The following is a 22,475-nucleotide window of genomic DNA, read 5'->3' as shown; positions in this document are numbered from 1 at the left end:
CCACTGTCTTCTTCAGTTCTGGGCAGGCACAGGTATTGCTCTATCTGTATGCACAAGCCTTTTTAAGAGAGAAATTCCCAGGAAGTGTACAAGAACGCCAGAGCAAATATTATCAGCCTTATCCAGATGGTTACCATGGTTCACAATAAGCAATAAGCAAAATGGGGGCGCAGTATTCATTTCTATTTTTTAAATACCTCCAATAAAGGGCTTTGCATTTTGTATTTTTTTGTTATTTTCTTTCTTTCTTTTTATTTAGATGAATCTGTTTTTTAAAATTTTATTCTATGCTGAAAAGTTTCAATAAGAAACAAATTTCAAAAAGAAAAAGCATCATACAGCATCAGACTGAAGGTCTCTCAGTGAATCTAGTCAGGGGGATGGATCCTGAACACTCTCTGTGAGTCATCTGACAGGTGGGTGGGGCCATCCTGTTGTTATCAATCGCCTAATGTCACCATAACATCAGGTGATTCGACTTCAAAGGAAAACTAGTGTGCTCCCAATTCTTGCTTTCTTGTATTGTAGAACAGGGCTTGCATTTAAAGCTGCACCTACAAAGGAAAGCAATGCTTCTTCTTTTATTTTTTTGAAAAACAATGTCACATTTGGTATCAGTGCCTTTGGCCTAGTGTTCACTGAAGCTGTAACCCAGTGGCTAGGCTGTACCACATTAGACGCCAAATGACAACTCACATGATGCTCCTTTGTACAAAATAACTTCCCCCAAAGAAACTGGGTACCTCAGAGGCTGATGTCCTGAAAAGTCGAATCCATCTCCCTGGCATGCAGTTCTCTATGTGGAGGGTTTTTTATGTTTAGTCCTGAGCAACATTCAGTTACGTGAGTTCCCATCCGCAATCTGCAACAGTGGAGTTTGCCACCTCAACTTTCATTGGCTCTGTGTGCATATGTTTGTAATGTATAGATGTATAACCTACAGATATCTAAAACATTTTTAGCTTCTCACTGCCTGTTTCTGGGTGGGACTATTCCTGATCATCTGGATTTAATCTTATTTTTTCCTCAAGAAAATATGCTATTTTAGTGTTTTCGCGTCTACTGTAATGGAATCTGTCTTCTTTCATTCTGTTTTTTTTCCACGCTCCTTTTGCTGATCAAAGGACTTTCATCCAAAACCATTTCATGACATAAAAACCAGCTTGTTTAGCCTGTAAGATGTATTATGTAAATGAGCAGTCCTACTCTTTCCTCCACCCACATTTTTAAAACCTTTTTGCAGGGGGCAGAGCAAAGAACACATTTCTTCTGAGATTACATGAACATAAGAGGAGTCCTGCTGGATCAGACCAAGGGAAACTGTTGTAAATCACCTTGTACACAGAGAAAACTCAATTCCTGAGCTGGAACAGGCCAATGAGAACTGGAGCCAATGACCTGGCTCACATTTCACCTAATCACGGTTTGTATGAATGTGTGAACCTATCCCGCAGACTATAGTTTGTTTGCTGCCCGCAAACCGTGATGTGAAGCAATGGTTTGTTGTTGGTTTACAACCTATGTTTTAGTCCAACCATAGATTGCCGTTATGTCTGAACACAACAGCCTTGCTTACCCATGTTTGGCAACCCAGCCCCAAGCTACACAGGCACGAGGCAAAAGCAGCTGGAAAACAAAACAAGTGCCAGACATAGAGGCCACGGCTTGTTTGCTCATTTGAGAGATGACTTGTGGGTTGCTGAACACACCACTGTTAAAACAAAACATGCCTTAGCATTATGCACAAATGCAGCTATTACAGAGCAATCACAATACTTGACCCAGGAGAGGTTATAGCTGCAGGTGAAACCATAGCGAGGGATGCTTGAAGAGATTAATTATCACGAAATGACATGAGACACATCTCTTGGACTATTGAGTAGACCGGAACACAGCTCTCTACCATATTTCCCACTTCTCTGAACACTGCAAGATGCAATTCTTGAAAACATATCACAATAAGCATTTGAATACACATTTTTAGAAAAAAGAGAGCTGCAATGTGATTGTACACATGCACACGTCTTACGGGCAGAAACAGTAACAGAGATAAGAGGCAAGCAATTCACCCATCCCTAACCAGAGCTCAGTAAATGGTTTGCCCACAGAAGGCCATTAACAGGATCTCCAGGTGGGAAAGATCTTTGCCTAGGACCCTGGAGACTCACATCCAGGTAGACTGACCTAGAATGAGGCTGGTCATAGGATGTGGGTGTGGTCCTGCAGTTAGACAGAAGGCATCCTTTGCTGTCTTCCAGTCGTAGGATTCTGTTCCCAGCTCTGCGGTTGATTAGTTCTTGTTGACGGCTTCTGGACGACTTCCCAGAGGGATGCTTTTGTTCCCCTGCATGTACAACAGGCCTGTTGGCTGCTTTGCAGGGCTGTTGTGAACTTTAATTAATTAAGGCTTGCAAAGTGCTTTGATGCTCCTGGATGAAAGGTGCTGTGTAATTGCAAAGTGTTAGTAATATAATCCAGAACTTCGCACGCTGTCTTCACCTGGCAGGAGGGGTGATGAGATAGGATCAGCTTGTGGTGCATACATTAACGGAAGCTGCCTAAACATGACTTTCTTCATGCTTATTAACAGCTGCTGCAGTTACTATCCATCCAAGCAGAGTCCCACCCAAATGCCCACTTCTTGTGACTGCGAGACAAGGGTGAAGTTGGTCCCATGGAAAGTCGGCAACAACAATCCTCTAGCATTTCTTCAAAGTATAATGAGATACTGGTATGGTGAAATTATGAATAGTTTTCATTCAAAATTGTACCATGATATTTTGACCTCAAATCAAACAAGCGTTTTTTAATACAGTGGTACCTCGGGTTACATACGCTTCAGGTTACACATGCTTCAGGTTACAGACTCCGCTAACCCAGATATATTACCTCGGGTTAAGAACTTTGCTTCAGGATGAGAAGAGAAATCATGCTCCAGCAGCGCGGCAGCAGCAGGAGGCCCCATTAGCTAAAGTGGTGCTTCAGGTTAAGAACAGCTTCAGGTTAAGAACAGACCTCCAGAATGAATTAAGTTTTTAACCCAAGGTACCACTGTAATGATCATGCATTAAAAACCCGTCTATCCCCATATCTGATTTTATGAACTGGGGTTTCCCTGCAATGCCCTTTCTCTTATGTGATCCATCAGAATATGTTGGTGGGGAGAAGTCTCGATCACAACAAGAATCACAGAATTGTGGCGCGGAAGGGACTCCAGCAGTCATCTAATCTAATCCCCTGCAATGCAAAAATCACAGATAAAGATGAAGGCTGGCTCCACTCCCTGTCTGTATCAATGAAGTTAATGTTTGATGTTTTACTATGTTTTATATATGCTGTGAGCCATCCAGAGTGGCAGGGGAAACCCAGCCAGATGGGCAGAATAATAATAATAATAATAATAATAATAATAATAATAATAATAATATCATCATCTATGTATTATAATATATACGTATCTCCAATTCATACAATGTAACACTGTACATTAGTACAGTGTACATTAGTGTACATTAGTATATACAAACCAGTATAAAACACAATAAAAACAACACAAAATTATAAAAATGACTGGCTGATCAAAAATATCAAACCACTGAACAGGCCTGCCTGTAGTGCAAGAACAGAACATGCGACAGCTTTGAGGCAGCCTCCCCTCAAATAAAGGTACACAGTAGTCAAGGCTGTCCAAGTTATTTTGACACCTGTGGCTGGAAATCCCACAAGTGCGTCTCCCTGGGAATCATCACCTTCAATAAATTCCTGCCCTTGCATGACACCCCAAATCAGCTCCTAAAAATAGCTGCCTCACTCTGCCTAATATTAGTGTTGGCTTGTGGGTGCCTGTCTTTCTTCTCCCAGCCAGGTTAATACCTGGGTTGGAGCAAGGTGAGTTTGACTGGGGAGGCAGAAGGCTGCTGTTCTAATAAAGAATCAGTCAGGCTCTCCTGCATCACATATATGTCAGCCTTAAATTCTCTAGGTTTTGCAACCGGGCACCCTTCCGATGTTTTGGACCACAACTCCCACATGCCGGCTGAGGCTGATGGGAATCGTAGCCCCAAACATCTGGAGTGCACATGCGATTGCTCATACAGTTGAAGTTTTATTTTGTCTAGTCACTTGGGCATTAAATGTAAGATGCTTCGAATACAGTTTTAGGTGTTCTGCTGAACGTCACGGCCTTGTTCAGTTGCTGTCGTTCTTGTAGTGATTCCGAGATGTAGTTTTTTATTATTTTATTGCATGTTGCCCTGAGAATTATTACTGAAGGATGCGACAAATGCACCTTCAAAACAGACCCACCAAGTGTCCCTATTTTCCAGGGACGTCCGTGATTTCGAGAAACCATCTGGGTTTCTGATTTGAAACTGGAATGTCCTGCTTTTCCTTTGGATGTCCCTATTTTCATTGGAGAAATGTTGGAGGGTATGGAGTTAGCCAACCCCCAAGCCATCTGAAGGCAGTCCTGTATAGGGAATGTTTAATGTTCTATTATTTTTTTATATATGTTGGAAGCCGCTCAGAGTGGGACAACCTAATAAGATGTGTGGGGTATAAATAGTAAAATTATCAGCATGGAATGGGACGTCCCTATTTTCATCGGAGGAATGTTGGGGTGTGTGTCAAAACAAACAAACAAACAAATGCTAGGCATTACTTGGGAATTCACACAAGATGTTGCTTGGGAGATCTAGTATATCAACAAAATCACTTTAGGTTTGAAATCAGTGCTTAAGGTTAGCACAGTTTTGAAAGGTTCAGTCCGCCACTTTGATTCAAAATGGTAGCCAAACACGGATTAAAAGCGTGCTCCTTGATTTCAGGTACCATCATGCACCATTTGGTTACAGTATCTTGAGAGGTGTCCAAAGGCATAGCAAGCAAAGAGAAATATGTAGTAGATACTGCTGTGTCAGGAAAAGGTAATGGAAACATGCAAAGAACGATTAATTTTGCAATAGTACTGAGGCACGTCAGGAGACATAGATAGGATTGAGATCAAGCTTCACCTCAGCTTTTCTTTTTGCTGTTACCTCCCAGGCTTAAGCAGAAAGATGCTGTCCTTCTAATTAATAAAAGATAAATATGTTAATTCATGTTTTGTTACGTGCGAGCGAGCGAAGGATTCCTGGCTAGCGGCCAGGCAGGCAGGCGTCACAGAGCTCTGAGGTACCTGTACAGTGAGCTCCTTAGGCCTGTTTACATACAGAGAGAGATCTTCGGGGTGATGCCAGCCTTTGTGTTGTGTGCCGAGGACGAGGCCTCTGTCTGCATGCCAGTGGAAAGGAGCAGCAGCATTGGCAAGGGCAAAGCCCAGAGTAAGCACTTTTTCATGGCTTCTGCCCACACACTTCTGGAAGTAGTTCAAAGGACCAGAGCAGCAGCCCTCGTAGGCTGGGTTAGTGGCGAGGAAGTGGTGAATGCAGGGCCAGCGCCCAGCCCCAGCCTTACTGGCGTGCTATGCCTAGAGAAAGAGAAGGGGAGAGGGAACGCATGGGAGAGGGAGGGGAAGGAAGCAAAGCTGGCTAGCTTCAGGTGCAAGCAGCTGGGCACCACACAATGAGAGGAAAGGACGCAGAGGCTGCTTTTGTTGTTGTTGTTTTTTTGAGACTCAAGAGAACGCTCCAGGAAAACAAAGCACTGCTCAAGAAAGTGGGCCCTGCTTGGCCAAGCAGCTGGGCAGCAGGACAACAGAGGCAACTTCAGGCCTACCCAAACAAGAATATTGGTTGCAGATGGCTTCGATGAATCCTTGCGAGTTATGTAGCTGCTCCAGGAATTTGTGTAGTCACCAGTCCTTGGGATCTAGAGAAGAATTCTAATGACCGACAGTGGAGAATCGGGCGTATTCACTCAGAATGAGTCCCACTGAGGTGTGCAATCTAGGACAAAGTTGGGCTCAGCATTTGGCACTCTTAGGCAGCTGTTGAGACACAGCACCCTAGCAGGGCCCGGGGCAGTGAGTGGGTCTGCCTCATGCCTTCTTAAATTTTCTACAGTGCCCCTGCGGCTGCAGGGTATTGTGAGAAATTCTAAATAGTGGCTTATTGCTGCCCACTGCTGCCATCAGTTAGACTGAGCCACAGTCAAGGCCCTACTGGCATATGTGGAGAACTCGCCAGAGGTTACATTGCTGAAGATCCTCCTTAAGCTGGATACAGGGCATACTTGGGAGTGCAGCACACTGATAAATAGGTAAACAAAAGGTTTTAAAAGTCTAGAATATTAAAATGCAAACAGCCTTCCCTCTGGAATTCAGGAACAGATTTTCCTATTATGGGCGGGAAGGCTTTGCTTTTTGTCTCCTGGCAAATTAAGGTGGCTGGTAGCTGGGTCCCCATCATCACCACGCTTTGTAAAAGGCCCCACAAACAAGTTATCACTTTAAGTTATAAAAAGGAGGCAGAAGTGATAGAGGGCTTGCTGGCCTCCCAACCTGGGCTTGAGCTGAGTCACATTATAAGACCCAACAATCCTATATCTACTCCCCTGGGGGTAAGTGCCATTGAACTCAACTAGGATTTACTTATGAGTAGACACGTCTAGGCTTGCAGACTTATTGTTAGGAGAGAATTTAATTATCGTCTCATCAGAATGGGTCACATGAAGAAGAAACAGGGCTGTTTGAATTAGGGTTGCCATATTTCAAGAATCAAGAATTTCAAGAATCAGAACAACCCACACTTGCCTCCAAATGGTCTGTGGGGTCAGCACAAATATATTTTTCCTTCCACAAACTGATGCACCATGTCATATCTTCCAACATCTTGAGTCCCAAAACTGGGAAGTGCATCTTCCCACTTGTGTTCCAGTGTGAGTCACATAACCCACACAAGATCAAGGAGTCCAAAATATGTGTTTTTTTCAGGGTGTGTTAGCATGGCACCCAAAAATGCACATTTTGGGGTGCTGGGTGAGATCATGGCCCCAAAAAAGATTTTTTGGGTGTGTGCGTGCTTTTTTCATGGCACCTGCCGTGCTCTCGTGTGAGAAAACGATATGTCCCTTTTTTCTGGGACACTTGCGGGGTATGCCATGTGATCAGGGAGAAGCTATTTTGCTATAGTGCAGGAGAAACTGGGTCACACCTCTGTGGTGATTGTGACAAGAGAGTATCCCAGCATCCTTAACACTGCGAGGCGAGGAAATCTCTGAAAGTACTTCACCAAACCCACCTGCTTCACTGGGCCTCCTTAAAAACATACTGACTCACTACAGAAACTGCTTGGGCATGTGTTCGTGGCTTGGCTCTGCCCATTTGCACAGCAAAAGTGGACAGGCCAAAGAGGGATGTTGCTCTTGGGACTTCTGGATATCCTGACTGACCAAAAAATGCCACACTGTAAAGAGCAGATAATCAAGCCCCCAAATGTTTATGCTACTGCGACTGTTGTTTTGGTCCGCCTGCTTCCTAAACAGCTGTTTTGTCTGTGCGATTAAATCTTGATACATAAAACTGAGCACACGCAGACACAAAGCTTCAAAACAAAGCATTTTAATAGAGCAAAGTGGTGGAATGGCAGAAAACAGACTTGGGAGCAGAGGCGCAGCGCTGGACCCCTGACGTTTATTAGTATCTGAGGTTACACCAATACCTTGTAGATACTGACGCCACTACATCTGATCAATGGCTGTGCCTGATGTCGGATCAAGCCCAGTTATGCTGTTTGCTATATCAGACAAAGCAGTATTTTGTTTAAATAGCTATGCTTTCAGAGATTTCAGTATTACATGGCATCCCAAGCTGCTTAGGCAGCACAATATTTAGTAGGAAGTGATCCCCACTCAGCAAGGGTGGTCTAACCCACTGAGCTTCTTGGGCTTGCCGATCAGGTCAGCGGTTCGAATCCCTGTGATGGGGTGAGCTCCTGCTGCTCTGCCCCAGCATCTGCCAACCTAGCAGTTCAAAAGCACACCAGTGCAAGTAGATAAATATGTACCACCGCAGCGAGAAGGTAAACGGCGTTTCCATGCGCTCTGGCTTCCATCACGGTGTCCCGTTGCGCCAGAAGCGGTTTAGTCATTCTGGCCACATGACCCAGAAAGCTGCCTGTGGACAAACGCCGGCTTCCTTGGCCTGAAAGTGACATGAGTGACACAACCCCACAGTCGCCTTTGGCTGGACTTTGACTGGACCTCAGCCTTCTCCAACATGGGATTCCCAACTCCCACCAGTCCCCAGCCAACATAGTCAGAGGATGGGAAATGTAGCTGGAGGGCATCAGCTCTAGGAATGCTTAAGTTGTCCCCAACCATGAGCAAGGTCTCTGAATTAGGGAGGCATGGCCCATACCATACAATTTAAAGCGAATCCAATACATGTGACTTCCTCCCACAAATCCTAGGAAGTTGTAGGAAGGGAAACTAGAGGTCCCAGCAATCTTTGGAGGAAGCCATGTGCTTTTAAATGTGCTTCTAATGCACTTTAAATGTATGGTACGGATCTGCCCAAGGAAACCCCAGCTTGACAGAGTTGTTGCTGCAGCAGAACTCCCAAAGCATATCACATTATGCTTTTTGGGGGCAGTTGATGTGTATTCAGAGTCTTCCAACTGTAAAGAAAACACTACAATGCTTTGTCAAGGAAGGCAATGACCTCTCCTCTATGTTTTTATTCAGCTAATAGCTCAAGACATTATTTAAAGGAGCTTAAAATATGTTTTTCTAAAATGAGCACTGATGGCTACTGGCTAGGTTCTGACTATGTGGGCAGCGGCAACAGAGAAACGCTTGCTTTCTCCTTGCTCATGTTGTGTATTTGTAAAAAAACGCCTTGAGGTCTGCAGTATTGTGTCATAATAAGGTAAAATCCAGCTTCTGAAGCTCTCTAACTCTCAGAGATCAGGGAGAGCAAAGCAATGCCTGTTTGCAAGATGGGCAGTCACAGTACTGAAGCTCTGTGGCTTGCATAAATGTGATACAGTCAAACCTTGGTTGCCGAACGGCTCCGTTTTGGAACTATTTGGCTGCTGGAAGGAAATGCTCCAGTTTTTGAACTTCTTTCAGAAGCCAAATGTCCAACGCGGCTTCCACTTGAGTGCAGGAAGCTCCTGCAGCCAATCGGAAGCCCCGGTTGTCAAACATTTCAGAAGCTGAACGGGCTTCTGGAATGGATTACGTTCAACAACTGAGGCTTGACTGTAACAATAAATTTACAAGTTAAAAGATTTTAAAGTTTTCAAAAAAGGATGCAGTATCTCAAACATTCCTATAAAATCATGAGAATCTTGAGGTTTAGTCATTTCCCCCAAATAGACCAACATTCTATTACATTTTCTTATTCTGCAAGCTATCTATTTAGAATTGCATCCCTTATACATTATGTATATTATGTATATTTTGCCATCACTGCAGATTTGGGTGTCAGATCAGCATCTCTTTAACCAGGGTGAGTGGATGTTTTCCCTTACTTTGTTTTGCTGCTCTTGTGATTTCGTTTAGTTCTGTGGCTTTAACTTAATGGTTTTAATTAATCGTACATTGTTTTAAATTTGAGTTATTCTATGTAACCCATTATGGAACAAATTAGTGACTGGCAGAATGTTCGTATAAACTTACATAATATAAATAATATCACAGTATTTACTTATATACTATCAGTGTGTATGGTACTTTGATTTGTGCTTGTTTTACTTTTCAGTCTGAGAGGAAATAAAGATTTTACAGAAAAAGTAAGGGACAAGCCAGTGTTGCTGCTTTACAGAACACAAGAGGGCAGGTCTCTGCCCCCAAGAAGCACACAATTCTAAATTTATGTACAGTTCCCCCCCATCAGGAAGGGGAGGGAGCAGCAAACACCAAATATGAGGTTTCAGTTGCATATTGTAATGGCTTTAGGGGTTGCTTGTGCGTAAATAGCCGCCGCTCTGGGCTAGGTTGGCTGGTTAAACCATTTCTCGCTGGACAGCCATCCACTCCGTGGCTGTTCAGTTGCTGGCAGAATCCATCAGTGGGTGTTTCTTAAACATTTTCCAACATAAAAGTTGTTTGACGCCCAGTCTCCTCCTACTCTCCCTGCACGGAAGTCTTCTGCGCAGGGAGGGCGTGGGTAGCGGAGGACCTGTGCTCTCCCCACTGGTGTCCAGTGAAGAGTCCCGGAGCCTGCTCTCTGCTTCCCCCATTGGCCCCCCTCTATCCCTGGTGTTGCGCTGATTTTCTTCCCCAACAGGAGACCTGCCTCTCTCCCTGCTTGGCCCCTCTCCAGCATCGTTGCGGAGCCTCGCCTCCTCCTCTAGTTCCGATGGCAGTTCCCTGACACATATGCTTAGGCTGAGCTCCAGAAAAGTAGGTGAAGTAGAGGGTTGTGCCAAAGGCATCACAGAAAAGGTGAGTTTGGGGACATAATTTTAATGATGACAAAGAAGAATCATTAGGCAGGTAACAACAACACCAACACCAACACCAACAATTTATTTATACCCCGCCCATCTGGCTGGGTTTCTCCAGCCACTCTGGGTGGCTCCCAACAAAATATTAAAAACACAATAAAACGTCAAACATTAAAAACTTCCCGGAACAGGGCTGCCTTCAGATGTCTTCTAAAAGTCAGATAGTTGTTTATTTCCTTGACAACTGATGGGAGGGAGTTTCACAGGGTGGGCGCCACTACCGAGAAGGCCCTCTGCCTGGTTCCCTGTAACCTCACATCTCGCAGTGAGGGAACTGCCAGAAGGCCCTCAGCTCTGGACCTTAGTGGAAGTAGAGACGCTTCTTCAGGTATACTGGGCCGAGGCCATTTAGGGCTTTAAAGGTCAGCACCAACACTTTGAATTGTGCAATCAAGATGGGAATTCCAAGAAAATGGAGCAGCAAGGAAGAAAATACAGCCTTTTGAGGGATCAGGACATCTCGCTGGGGCACAGAACCTCCCTGGTGTTTTGAGTCTTAACTTTAAAAACAACAACAACCCACGTTCAGTTCTGTTGAATTATCTCGGCACATCTTGATCACCTGAAACACTGTTCAAACTGCATTTGGTGTTGCAAAAAAAATGACCTCACAAATAGCCTAGCTGCCTTCAAAACAGATTAATATGGGTTATGAGGGAGTGTCCATTTCCGCATAAAGTGCCACATGATTGGCTAACCAGCACCACACACAGGAAATGGAATTTGGTAGACTGACGTCGAAGTTGGCAAATCCGGTGCTTCAGCTCAAAGGTCTGACTGCATTGACTAAGTAATTTTTAATTTTGTTATGTTTTACGTTTTCCTTTGTGCTCCATCAACATAACCAGATGTTTATATAGCTTTGCAGTGGCCAGTCTGCATGGGCAATAAATGCCACTCCATTGGAAGTTGCACAGGAAGATCCAGTTACTTTGCTTTTACCTTCAAGTAGCCCATAATTAGGCTCACACACAGGGTGAGTCATTTATCAAAAGCAGTCCAAAGTGCTATTACAGCCAGACACGCCAAGGCCAGGCATATAATTATATAATCCACCACCATGTGGAAATTGCCCTGTTAAGCCACCTGACCCCATTAGCATGAAGATGTTTTTCCCCCTTGTTGGCTAGAAGTACTGTTAGTGCTTGGCAGGAAGACGACTCCTCTTTACTCAAAACTCACCTTGTTCTTGCTGAAACCAGAAAATGCCATCCCGTTTCCTTGGTTCATCAGCAGGTTTAGGGAAACTGGGATTTGGCATCCTGAGGCAAGCGGAAGATGCCGAGAGATGGTGCGAGGTCTTTTCAGATGAGGCTTTTCTGATAATGCAGAACAGGAACACAGAAAGCTGCCTTGCACCACTAGAAGTGTAGCCAGAACATTGGTGCTGATGTCTTGAGCTGGACGGACTGATTGACAGTGACTCTCTAGGATGCCTCTCTCCCAGCCGTTCCTGAAGATGAACCTGGGGCCTTCTGCATGCAAAGCTGAGGTTCTACCACTGAGCCATAGCTCGGATGATATTTCTCAAATCAGCATCTCCACTGCATCAAGGGAATCCAAACCCTTTCCTCTACAGAGCATGGCAGTTGTAAGGAAACCGGTTCCCCCAGGATCCAAACCTATGTTGCAGCTGAGGCTGCTGCAGGGAAAATGCAATTATCCCTCCAACGTGAGGTTTCATTATTTTGTGTATTCTGGTATATATGTCTTGAGTTGCAGGCACCTACTGGATATCGACCCTGAAGTCAAAGGCAGGTTTCCCACTCTAACTGAACCTGGCTACTAACCCGATGATTATGTTCTACATCTACTATTGAGGGCAGCATGTTTCTGAATGTCAGTTGCCAGAAACTGCAGGAGGGGGAAAGTGCTGGTGTGCTAAGGTCCTGTATGTATGCTTCCCATAAAGGTCTGGTTGGCCATTGTGAAAACAGGATGCTGGACTAGATGGACCACTGCCCTGATCCCAGAGTCTCTTCTAAAGTTTGTACTCTTTCCCCCAATGCCTGCATTGTTTTAATTCTGCCATAAAAAATAATCAAATGCAGTAAACATTTTCTCCACGATTACAAAGATGTGGGGCACATTTGGGTGTCGTTTGAACATTCTGAACCCCAGCCCAGGGAGACACAAGTTCAAATCCCTGCTGAACTCTCAACCATCACTGACCATGTACTTGCAGCCCTGCCTACCACACAAAGTTGTTGTGAGGATAAAATGAGGAAGTGGAAGAACCATTTGTGCTACTTTGGGGGATGTGGCACAGTATAACCTTTTGGGAGGAAGTGTGGGATAAAAGTGAACCAACCAAAGAGGACCACCCTTTGCCAACTGCAGCCATATTCCACCACTGATGGGACTGGTTTGTTTTCTAAATGTAACCTAATGGGGATTGCCCCATGGATGTGATAAATTTTCCTATTGACTACACCATGACCTATATCCACAGAGGCAGATTTCAGGACATTTCTGGACGGAGCATTTTCTACATGTAGCATTTTACGAGCGGTGACTCAGAGCACTGGTCAACCACAATCCCCATGTTCTGGATTAAAATCCCCGTGCCAGCAACTGCTAAGCCGGACATGTAATCATATTCAGGACAGGTGGCATTAACTGTTGTTACAGCAAAACAGTCGCCAGAGACCTAACCTTCCCGCCCCAGTCAGATAAACAGGAGTCCTAGCTGTAGATGCGTTAATAAGATACCTTATGCAAGCTGGTGCTGCAATCTTTCCAGACACACAAACCCCCAATGTGGTTTTTTTCTTTTCCAAGGCAATTATTAACAATCTTTTAGCTGTAGGGGATGGTGGGTGAAAAGAAACAACATGTCAAACTGAAACCCAGCTCGAATTGTCATGAACAAATCCAGAGGCACGACAAAGGTACCCCGGCTCACTGGCAGACTTAACCAGTTTGCAGAAATGACTTGCCGCACTGCAATTCGAGGACTTTTACAGCTCTGCACAGTCGGAGCAGAACACCAGAGCTCTGCATTTCATTGGCACGGCTTTGCAATCCTCACAGGTGGAAAAAAAGAAACATTATGGCTTCAATACACTTCGATGAAAACATGTAGCGACCCAGAGATCAATTTTCGCTGCAGGTGGCTTGCAAAGGACATTTATTCAACAAGAACGCATTAATTCTTCAGCCAGTTCTGGAAACAAGTGCGCTCAAGAGAGCTACCCGCATGAATAATGTTAGACTTTTGCTCTCTATTTATTCTGAAGGCACCTGCAATTAAGCACTTGCCTCCTTTCCAGCTATTTAAGATGGCGTCTATTCTTTATTGACTTATGAAAGCCCTCACATTTAGATGTTTTATTTCTTTTTAAGCGGTGCCGGGGACTCATTTGACGGTTTGGATGGTGGCCTTAGCAAATCAGCGGGGCACCTGCTAAATATTCTATGCCTGCATTCATTGTCCATTTCTTGACACTTCAAACATTACGCTCAGCAATTGATCTTGGCCCCCCCTCTTGCCCACATTCCTTCTCCACAATTAATTGCTGTGCAAATCAAACTGCTGCTCGGTGGTGGAAAAGAGTGGCGCATGTGAACACAGGTGAACGGGAGGCCTCATAAGCCCCAAAGGCCTTGCAACACAAGGCAGGGCAAGACGCGACGGCAGCAGCAGCCAACCTGCATCCTGTTGATTGTCTGCGGAACAGGGATGGGGAGCAGGAACCACAAGACTGGGAGAGAGGAGGAACTGATCTGCCAGTAGCCTGCGCTTTTTTCACAAGAAAACAACTGCCTGAAACTTTTCTGCTTTTCTCTTTCCACTGTAAGAAGAATTACTTGGGCATAATTGGGGGAAGGGATGAGGAGCACAGCAAAGAAAGGGCTGATCCACACTTTCTCTTGTCCCGCTGTTTTTCCCCAGGGGCAAACAGCAATTCGAGTTTTCTCTAGATAGACGTCTGCTCCGATTTAGCACTGAAGAGCAAGTTTTCTCTGGGAAAGGAGCGGGGCAAGGGTGAAACCGCTCAGACATGTGCCTAGAAAACATGAATCAAGCGGAATACTGCTTGGACTCGTGCTTTCTAGACGCAGGTCAATTGGAAGTATGGACGAGCTCAGAGGGATCAGCTTCCACCAGCCCATTTTATAAACTGCTCCATCCTAGGCAGGCTTAGATTTAGGGGGAGATGAACCAGGTTAACACCTGGGGTGCCAACTTTGGAGGTGCTCGTCACATACTATCCACTCACAGATGAAACAACGTGCAGAGTTTGTTTTCACTGGCAAAGCTGGAAACAACAATGTGCACAGTCTTCTCTTTCATTATCATCCTCACCTGGGTGGTGGTGGGGGAAGTGACAACGTTGGTGCCCGTTCAACAAACAATGTGAAATGGGAGGAATTGCAATCGGATCCCTGCATGGAAACGTACGATTTTAATGACAAGAGATAAATCATGCATGTAGATCATTTCTCAAACTCACGAACATGGGCTACAAATCCAGCAAGAAGGTATTCAAAAATTGAACCAAGGAAGGGAGGGGAAATGCCATAGAAACTTCCTGCCAACCCTTTGGTCTCTGCTGATATAGACTGAGCAGCAGATCCAATCCTGTACAGGGCTCTGCCACCACCACATCATATCTGTTTGGGCTCATAATGAACATTTAGCAATATGTATCTCCTATATTTGCATCCTTCTGATTGCTCAGAATAGCCGAGTCACCTTAATTTCTAGTTTCACAAGCCTTTGAAGGAGGTTAAGCTTAGAGATAGTGACTTCTGAAGGGGACCCCGATAGCTTCATGGCTTCAAGGGTGATTTGAAACCAGTCCAATTCATTTTCATTCAAATCTTTCCTTCTTTTTTATGCATCCATGTAAATATAAAGTATAAGGAGAATATTGGCACACATGTCAAAGCATCTTATAGCTCTTCCAGTTAATAACAATAAAAGCATTTTTCCCCCATGACCTATTACTAGTGATACCCTTGATCTGCAGCGGCTGTGTATGATCAAGTTCCCACATGTTAACAATAGGCTTCTGGTTTTTATAACCATAAGCCAAAACTTCCCTCTCACCAGGCTTTGGGAAAGAGGAGGGCAGCCTAGTCAAAAAAAGGTAAAGACATGTGTGCATCAATAGTGGAGCCCACAGTACTAATTTAATGAAAAGAAATTACATGGCAGAAGTGAACCGACAAGATTTCCCTTTCTCACACACTGTTGTCAGGTTCACCCGAAAACAGAAGTGAAGGTAATAAGTGAGTAGCTGCATCTGGAATAGAAGCATTTTAGGGTTTTTAAAAACCCACCGTAAACCAGCTATTAAAAAAGTGACGATGCAATAGTTTGGGAGAAGGTTGTCTGTCTAAACGAGTGGCTGAATGGTGTCATCTAAAAGGAGAAAGGAGTAAATGTAGAAGCATGCTTACAGGTACCTGCAGGTTATAAGTGAGGCAGTTTATTTTGCAAAGAAGCAGATGGAGGCAATTAGCTTCTCACACTTATTATTCATCCAATTCTATGCTTGCATTGTATTTGGAACTGAGAACCTGCCAATTTGTGGTTTCTTAAATGCTCATTAATGCTTGGCCATGCCAACTCCCTGGAAAAGACCCTGATGTTGGGAAAGATGGAGGGCACAAGGAGAAGGGGACAACAGAGGATGAGATGGTTGGACAGTGTTCTTGAAGCTACGAACATGAGTCTGACCAAACTGCGGGAGGCAGTGGAAGACAGGAGTGCCTGGCGTGCTCTGGTCCATGGGGTCACGACTAAACAACAACAATGCCAACTTGTTTTTAGACACTGATCCATCACTGATGGAACTGAACCAGAAGAGAGATGCAACCTTGCTCACTTTGGTAAGTTCTAAGCATAGGCTATGATGCTATGTACCTGGGACTAAAGTTACACTGGAGCAAATCACAAAACACATTTCCTTCATGGAACTAGTCGACTGCACTTGCTATGGGGAGCAAGGGTCTCTATGTGATCTTATATGGTACTCTGGAAAGCTTCTGGGAAGAAATGGACTTTTGAGTTCTAGATGACAATTTTTTATATTCAGCATTGTCTTTTTATAACTTTTTTTAAAAAACCACCCCTATATATTTGAATATTTGACGATGTAATTGACCATTACTGGCCAACGCTGACCAATCCTACCTAGAAGCAACTTCAATATAATGTTGACTACATGCAGGATTCATGTACGTTGTAGGAAAATTGGCCTTGTGTGCACATGCCTCAAAAGATTTGAGCCCAGCATGCTGGCGTGGAGGCAGAAGGCCTTGTAAGCCACCTAGCCTGGTGAGAAGACCTCTGCCCTCTGAGTTGTATTTAAACAATGCTGCTTTGGACCGTGGAAGTCCTTCAGATACTTGGGACTACAATTCCCATCAGTCCCAGGTAGCACAACCAACTGTCAGGGCTGATGGGAATGGTAACCCAGAACACCTGGAGGGCGTCTCAGGATGGGGGGGAAAGCAGACCTAGTCTGGTAAGAAGACCCTGCCCGCTCCAAATTGTATTTAAGCCAGCCCCTTGGAATGCAAGACTGGAACTAGTTATACGGGTTAACATTTATTTTACCTGTCTGTTAATTTTGTTCTGAACTTATCCCGCATTAAGTCTAGATTACTTCATTGTAATAATTTATCCTATGATTTTGGAATTGTTGATGTTGTCTTGTTTGAATTTGTTGGTGCTTAAAAAAAAACGTTTTTAAAATAAAAATGTTCCGCATTTTTAAAAAAATGTCTAGTGCAATCTGCTTTGGGTGTGGTTTACGGTGGGAAAATGGTGTATTTTTGTTTTCGTCAGCTAAAAATATCTTCTGTTAGACAGCGCTAATGCACAATTGGGAGCCTTAAAGTACAAATCCTGGTAGTGCAATGGCATGGGGAAGCAGGCTCTATCTCTACTAATGGGCAATAGAGACAAAGCCTGCTGGATCAGGCGGCAAGATTCCCTTGTGCACACAATGTCAGCAGAAAGAAAGAGGCCTGGTGACCAGGTGCATCCAATCCCTGGGACAAAGTAATTGGGTAGTACTAATAAAGAGTACTGTCCACTAACCTTCTAAGAATGATGTTCTATGGGTTCTATCCCACTAAGCAGCCATTCAAAGTATGACTTAGATACAACTCTATAATGTTAGTTACATTTCAAGGTATAGTGCCATATTAGGCAACTAGAGGTGTTCTGGATACAACAGCAGAAATTATTCAGTTTTGTTCTGTGAATCACAACGGAACTAAAGTATGTTTTCCACATGCTATTTACGAACGTTTGATTCCCTGTTGGAAAGCACCCTGAGCTATTTACAAAATATGGGAAGTTAGTCCACGGCTAGTCAGACAAGCGGCTTGCCGAAATGTATCACAGGAAAGGAACAACAAATGGCTCAGATGCTGAATGTACAATTCGTGTATAAGAAAGAATGATGCATCCAATTATGCTTTCTCATAAAGTCATCTAGATGTGAACTAAACCATACATTTTAGGTTGAAAGACTATGCATTATAAATTAATAAAGGTACTAATGACACTGTTGACGTTGAAAGCCTGTTCAATAGTGGCATTTGTGTTTCTCATCAGAGCTGTGCCGTGAAATGTGAATTCATCATAACTTACACATTTAATTTTTAGACACTACTGGTATTCAAATGGTAGACATTTCTTAGCAACATACTGGATAGTGACAAGATAGCTCATCTAAGATTTGGTACTGATAACAAGAGTACAAAGCAGTATTCTACAACACGGGGGACTTCCAGTTAGAAGCACTAAGAGTTATGTGCCATCATACTACCTTCTGTAGCAATTAAAATGTTCCTCTGGTTTTGCTTTCAGACTCAATTGGAGATAAATCTTGAACACAAATAATTACAAAGGCATAATACGGCAGTGCTTCGTCTAACAAGGCTTATTGCTCAGCTATTTTCTGTTTACTTCTAATATGTCAAAAAGTCGAAATTCATCACGGAAAAGTTCACAAGAAAGCCTGAAACACTGGTATAGAAAAGGAATTCATAAATAAGGCATCATGGGGGGGCACATCTATGCAAATTATTTTTAATTTTGATCACACAGATAAAATAAGAAATGTGTTTGCATGTAGGAAAAATGAGCAAAATAGAGCAAAAAATGTTTAGTCAGCCAAGGTCCTCATATAGACAAGAGTAAATTCAATCTGTGGTGATCACAACAGCACCCCAGAGGCAAAACACACCAAGAGACTGAAGTCCAAGCTACTTGCGGGAAGCCATCTTGCAATTTGTTGACAGGCAATGACATAAGACTCTGGTTGGCATCCTTGCAGGATGAGGTTGTCTCCCCCTTTTATGATCTTAGAGTTTTCCATTGGCAAATGCTGCCTCCTGGAACTGAGGGACAAATGTTTTGAAATGAGCCCTAGTGGAGGAAAGAAAAGGGTTGAAGTTAGTAAAGAACAAAATTATTTACTATTGTTCTTATTCTTATTCAATGAATTTATATACTGCCCTATACCCGGAGGTCTCAGGGCGGTTCACAGAACGAAACAGAGAACATGCTGCACAGGGCAAGATCTTCTAATGTGCAAACCTCAAGACAGATTGAGAACTTTACTCAGTTAAAAATCTCCTTGTGTAACACCTGTGCCTGCCTCAGATCAAGTCTAGCAGCACGATCTCTCAGCCCCAAATAATGTATAAGGGATATCATTGCTAAGTCAGAGGGCTATATTCCTGTTCATTTAAAAAACAAACAAACACCAAACAGCAGATATGTCTCTTAGGTCTTGAAGCATGACCAGTTTGCACACTTCAATCTTATTCTCAGTGAGTTTCCCTGTTATTTATACCCCAGCCACTCTTTACTGTGATTCTTTATTGGTGTTTTGTCATGGAATCTGTTATCATTCCCACTGAAATAGATTTTGTAGGCAGCTAAGTATCATCAACAATGGCTCTCTCTCCTGTCTCCCTCTGCCCAGATATAATAACTCTAATTCTTTTAAACTAAGCAGAGCAGTATTTTGCAGCAATCAGCATGAAAAATGTACTCCCCTGAATAGAACTTCAAGAAATGGACATGCCTGCCATTGTCTGTCATACCATTTGCGTCAGTGTAAGGTGGTAGAGCACCTCTAACATCTTTGTTTATCATGTTTCTGGGTTAATTGGATTCATCCATGGTGATAGAGCATGGATATTTAGTAGAGCAAGCAATGGAGATAATAAATACTGCAGATGGTCATAAACTAAAATCTGCTTTCAGGTAAGTAGCAGAGCAGGGCTGCCAGAGGCAGTCAGAGTTGATCTTAAGGGGATCAATTAATTCAGGTTTTTGAGAAAAAAACATGGTATTTTAAAGTAACTTAAAATCAGAATATTTTGTGTATGTTCTGGAACTGATGAGTGCATTAACTGAACATTTTTAAAAGGTTTAGGTTCAGAATCCTCTCTTGTTCCAATAATGGGCAGAGAATGTCACATTTACCCCACAGTTGAATAAATTCAAACAGTTTCATGATAATCTGCATCTTGTAATTGATTAAGAAGAGCAAATGTAATCCACTACTGCTCACTTGATAGGCTAAAATTTAAATTTGAGCAGACACCAGCCTCCCTTTCTTTTTTCTGTAGAAGAGTTATTCTACAGATTAATATTTCTCTTTCCTCTCATGCTGTTCTGGGTAAATTTCTGGAGAGAAGGTAGCTGTGAATTATATCCTTTGCTTTATTACAATGATTATTATGAACAAAGTTGCCAAAATCCCAGGCATTTCTTAATACAAATTCTATGCCAAGCATCCCTAAAGCAAGCAAAGGGGGGGGGGGGAGGGAATAGCTCTGAATGTCACAATCTGGATAGAGACATTAGCAGCTTCTGAACTCCAATTATTCCTCTGAATGGTGGAGGTTGGAAAACCTGAGTAACCATAGAATAACAAAACTGGAATACGTCAAAAACAAAGTAGCCCACTTCCCAGCAATTCAAAACTTCCCTTGACCTAAAGCAGACTCAAGAAACGCTATTGACTTTATCACAAAGACATCTGACCGTATCACAGAAATGCAAATGGGATCTAGCTGTACAAACAAGCCAACTCCTTTTGAACATTCTGTAGAAGGGGAATCCAGAAGGATGCTGTGCAAATTTCCTCATTGTCCAACAGTGTAAACAATTTGCCACTGGTTCCCTGAATATTCACACATGTGTTGTTTGACACAAAATGAACCCAATGCTTAAAAGACCGTTGTGCAACTAGGCTTCATCAGAGCTAAGCACAATGTGTTTCTTCTTCCTTTCCTTGTTTACACAAAGCTCTGATTTTTGTGACTTGCAGAAACCAGCTCACCCATCTTCTAAACATACGTTTCCGAGCACGATTCAAAGTGCTGGTGCTGACCTTTAAAGCCCTAAACGGCCTCGGTCCTGTATACCTGAAGGAGCATCTCCACCCCCATCATTCAGCCCAGACACTGAGATCCAGCGCCGAGGGCCTTCTGGCGGTTCCCTCATTGCGAGAAGTGAGGTTACAGGGAACCAGGCAGAGGGCCTTCTCGGTAGTGGCGCCCGCCCTGTGGAACGCCCTCCCATCAGATGTCAAAGAGATAAACAACTACCTGACATTCAGAAGACATCTTAAGGCAGCCCTGGTCAGGGAAGTTTTTAATATGTAACGCTGTACTGTTTTTAACACTTGATTGGGAGCCGCCCAGAGTGGCTGGGGAAACTCAGCCAGATGGGTGGGGTAATAATAATAATAATAATAATAATAATAATAATAATAATAATAATATTACAGGGGTCCTAACCATAACAGAATAAAATGATACCTCTGTTTACAATGTCTTGCATGCAATATATCCTCCCCCCTTTTTTGCAACAGCGCAATATTGGCCACTTCTTGTGTTTATATTTTTCTGTAAGAGGCAGTGTTTTATAGAGTCAGGGTATCCCCCACCCATTCTTGGACCAGGGGGAACCATTAACAGAGACAAAGCCTTGGGCAAATTATGCAGTTGCTCACACCATTGGCTTGGTATGTAAAACAAGATACGCCACACTGCACTCTACTATCATCTTGAGGGATGGAACACAGTAAAAATCAATGCAGCCCCCCATTCCCTGCCTCAGACTAGCTGTTGGAACCTGATGGTAGTGCTTGGGAGCAAAAGGGTAGACTGCAGAATAAAAAAATAAATGCAACAGGCATATCAATAAGAAACCTGGGAGTGATGCACATGTTATATCCTCCATCACCATTGCTGAAAACATAGACTCAGATTTGTCATGGTTGCCTTAAAACAGGAATACTCTGATCTGCTTTATCAGACACACTACATTTGCACTTAAATGTACCTGAGACGAAATAAAAGAAATGATTAAGAGAATGACAACAGTGGAGAGTGGAACTGTCAAAATGATACGCAAACTCTGTATCTTTCCTACCATGCCTCATTATATTTGTATGTTATATGGAATTGTTTGAAGATGCTTTTGCTTTCAAGGAAATTGTTTGAAGATTTTAAAAATAAATAAATAAACAAACAAAAACCACAGTTTAAAAACCAAACTGGATATCTGTGGAAAGGGACACAAACCACTTTATTGGTTAAAGGTCTACAAAGTCATCTGTGTGTGTGCAGTGACCTCCACAAGAAGCGCTGAAAGCTCTTGACTGCTGTCAGTGCAGTTACCACAGGCTGGATATCAACCAAAATAGAAAAGGTGTGATCCTACAAACCCTTATGGTTGCAAAGAGAATATCCTTCCAGCCATGAAGTATAAAACACTCACCACCCACTGTTTAGTGGTCTGAAGACCTCCTGCCCTTTCCACATTTGAATGTATATCTTCTAATTGTCAATCTCATTTGGATATTTATTTGGACATAGGGACTCCGTGTGTCTGTTGTATATGTGTGTGTGAGAGAAAAATGATGTGCTAATGTGAGCTGAGGATGTTTCTTCTTGTTATATTTGCCAAATAAAAATAAAAGAGGAAATAAGGTGTATGCAGGAAGTAGGGCCAGGAGGAAAGAACTGTGTGTGTGTGCACGCACATGCATGTTTAGGTACCATGCAACTGGAAGAAGCAGGCAAAGTGTAAGT

General features: G+C 43.2%; 1 protein-coding gene across 1 annotated transcript in view; it reads right to left on the bottom strand.

Annotated features, from left to right (window-relative positions):
* Window positions 1-18,433: 18,433 nt before the first annotated feature.
* The window catches only part of BABAM2 (BRISC and BRCA1 A complex member 2), a 140,770-nt gene continuing 136,728 nt past the window's right edge, over window positions 18,434-22,475 (bottom strand). The window contains exon 12 of the mRNA XM_053382959.1: window positions 18,434-18,786. Coding sequence (XP_053238934.1) covers window positions 18,723-18,786 — 64 coding nt within the window. The 3' untranslated portion in view covers window positions 18,434-18,722. The remainder of the gene's footprint in view (window positions 18,787-22,475) is intronic.

Source organism: Podarcis raffonei, chromosome 3 (assembly GCF_027172205.1).
Source record: "Podarcis raffonei isolate rPodRaf1 chromosome 3, rPodRaf1.pri, whole genome shotgun sequence".
Lineage (NCBI taxonomy): Eukaryota > Metazoa > Chordata > Lepidosauria > Squamata > Lacertidae > Podarcis > Podarcis raffonei.
Note: the sequence above shows the minus strand (reverse complement) of the source record. Positions and strands in the feature narration are given on the sequence as shown.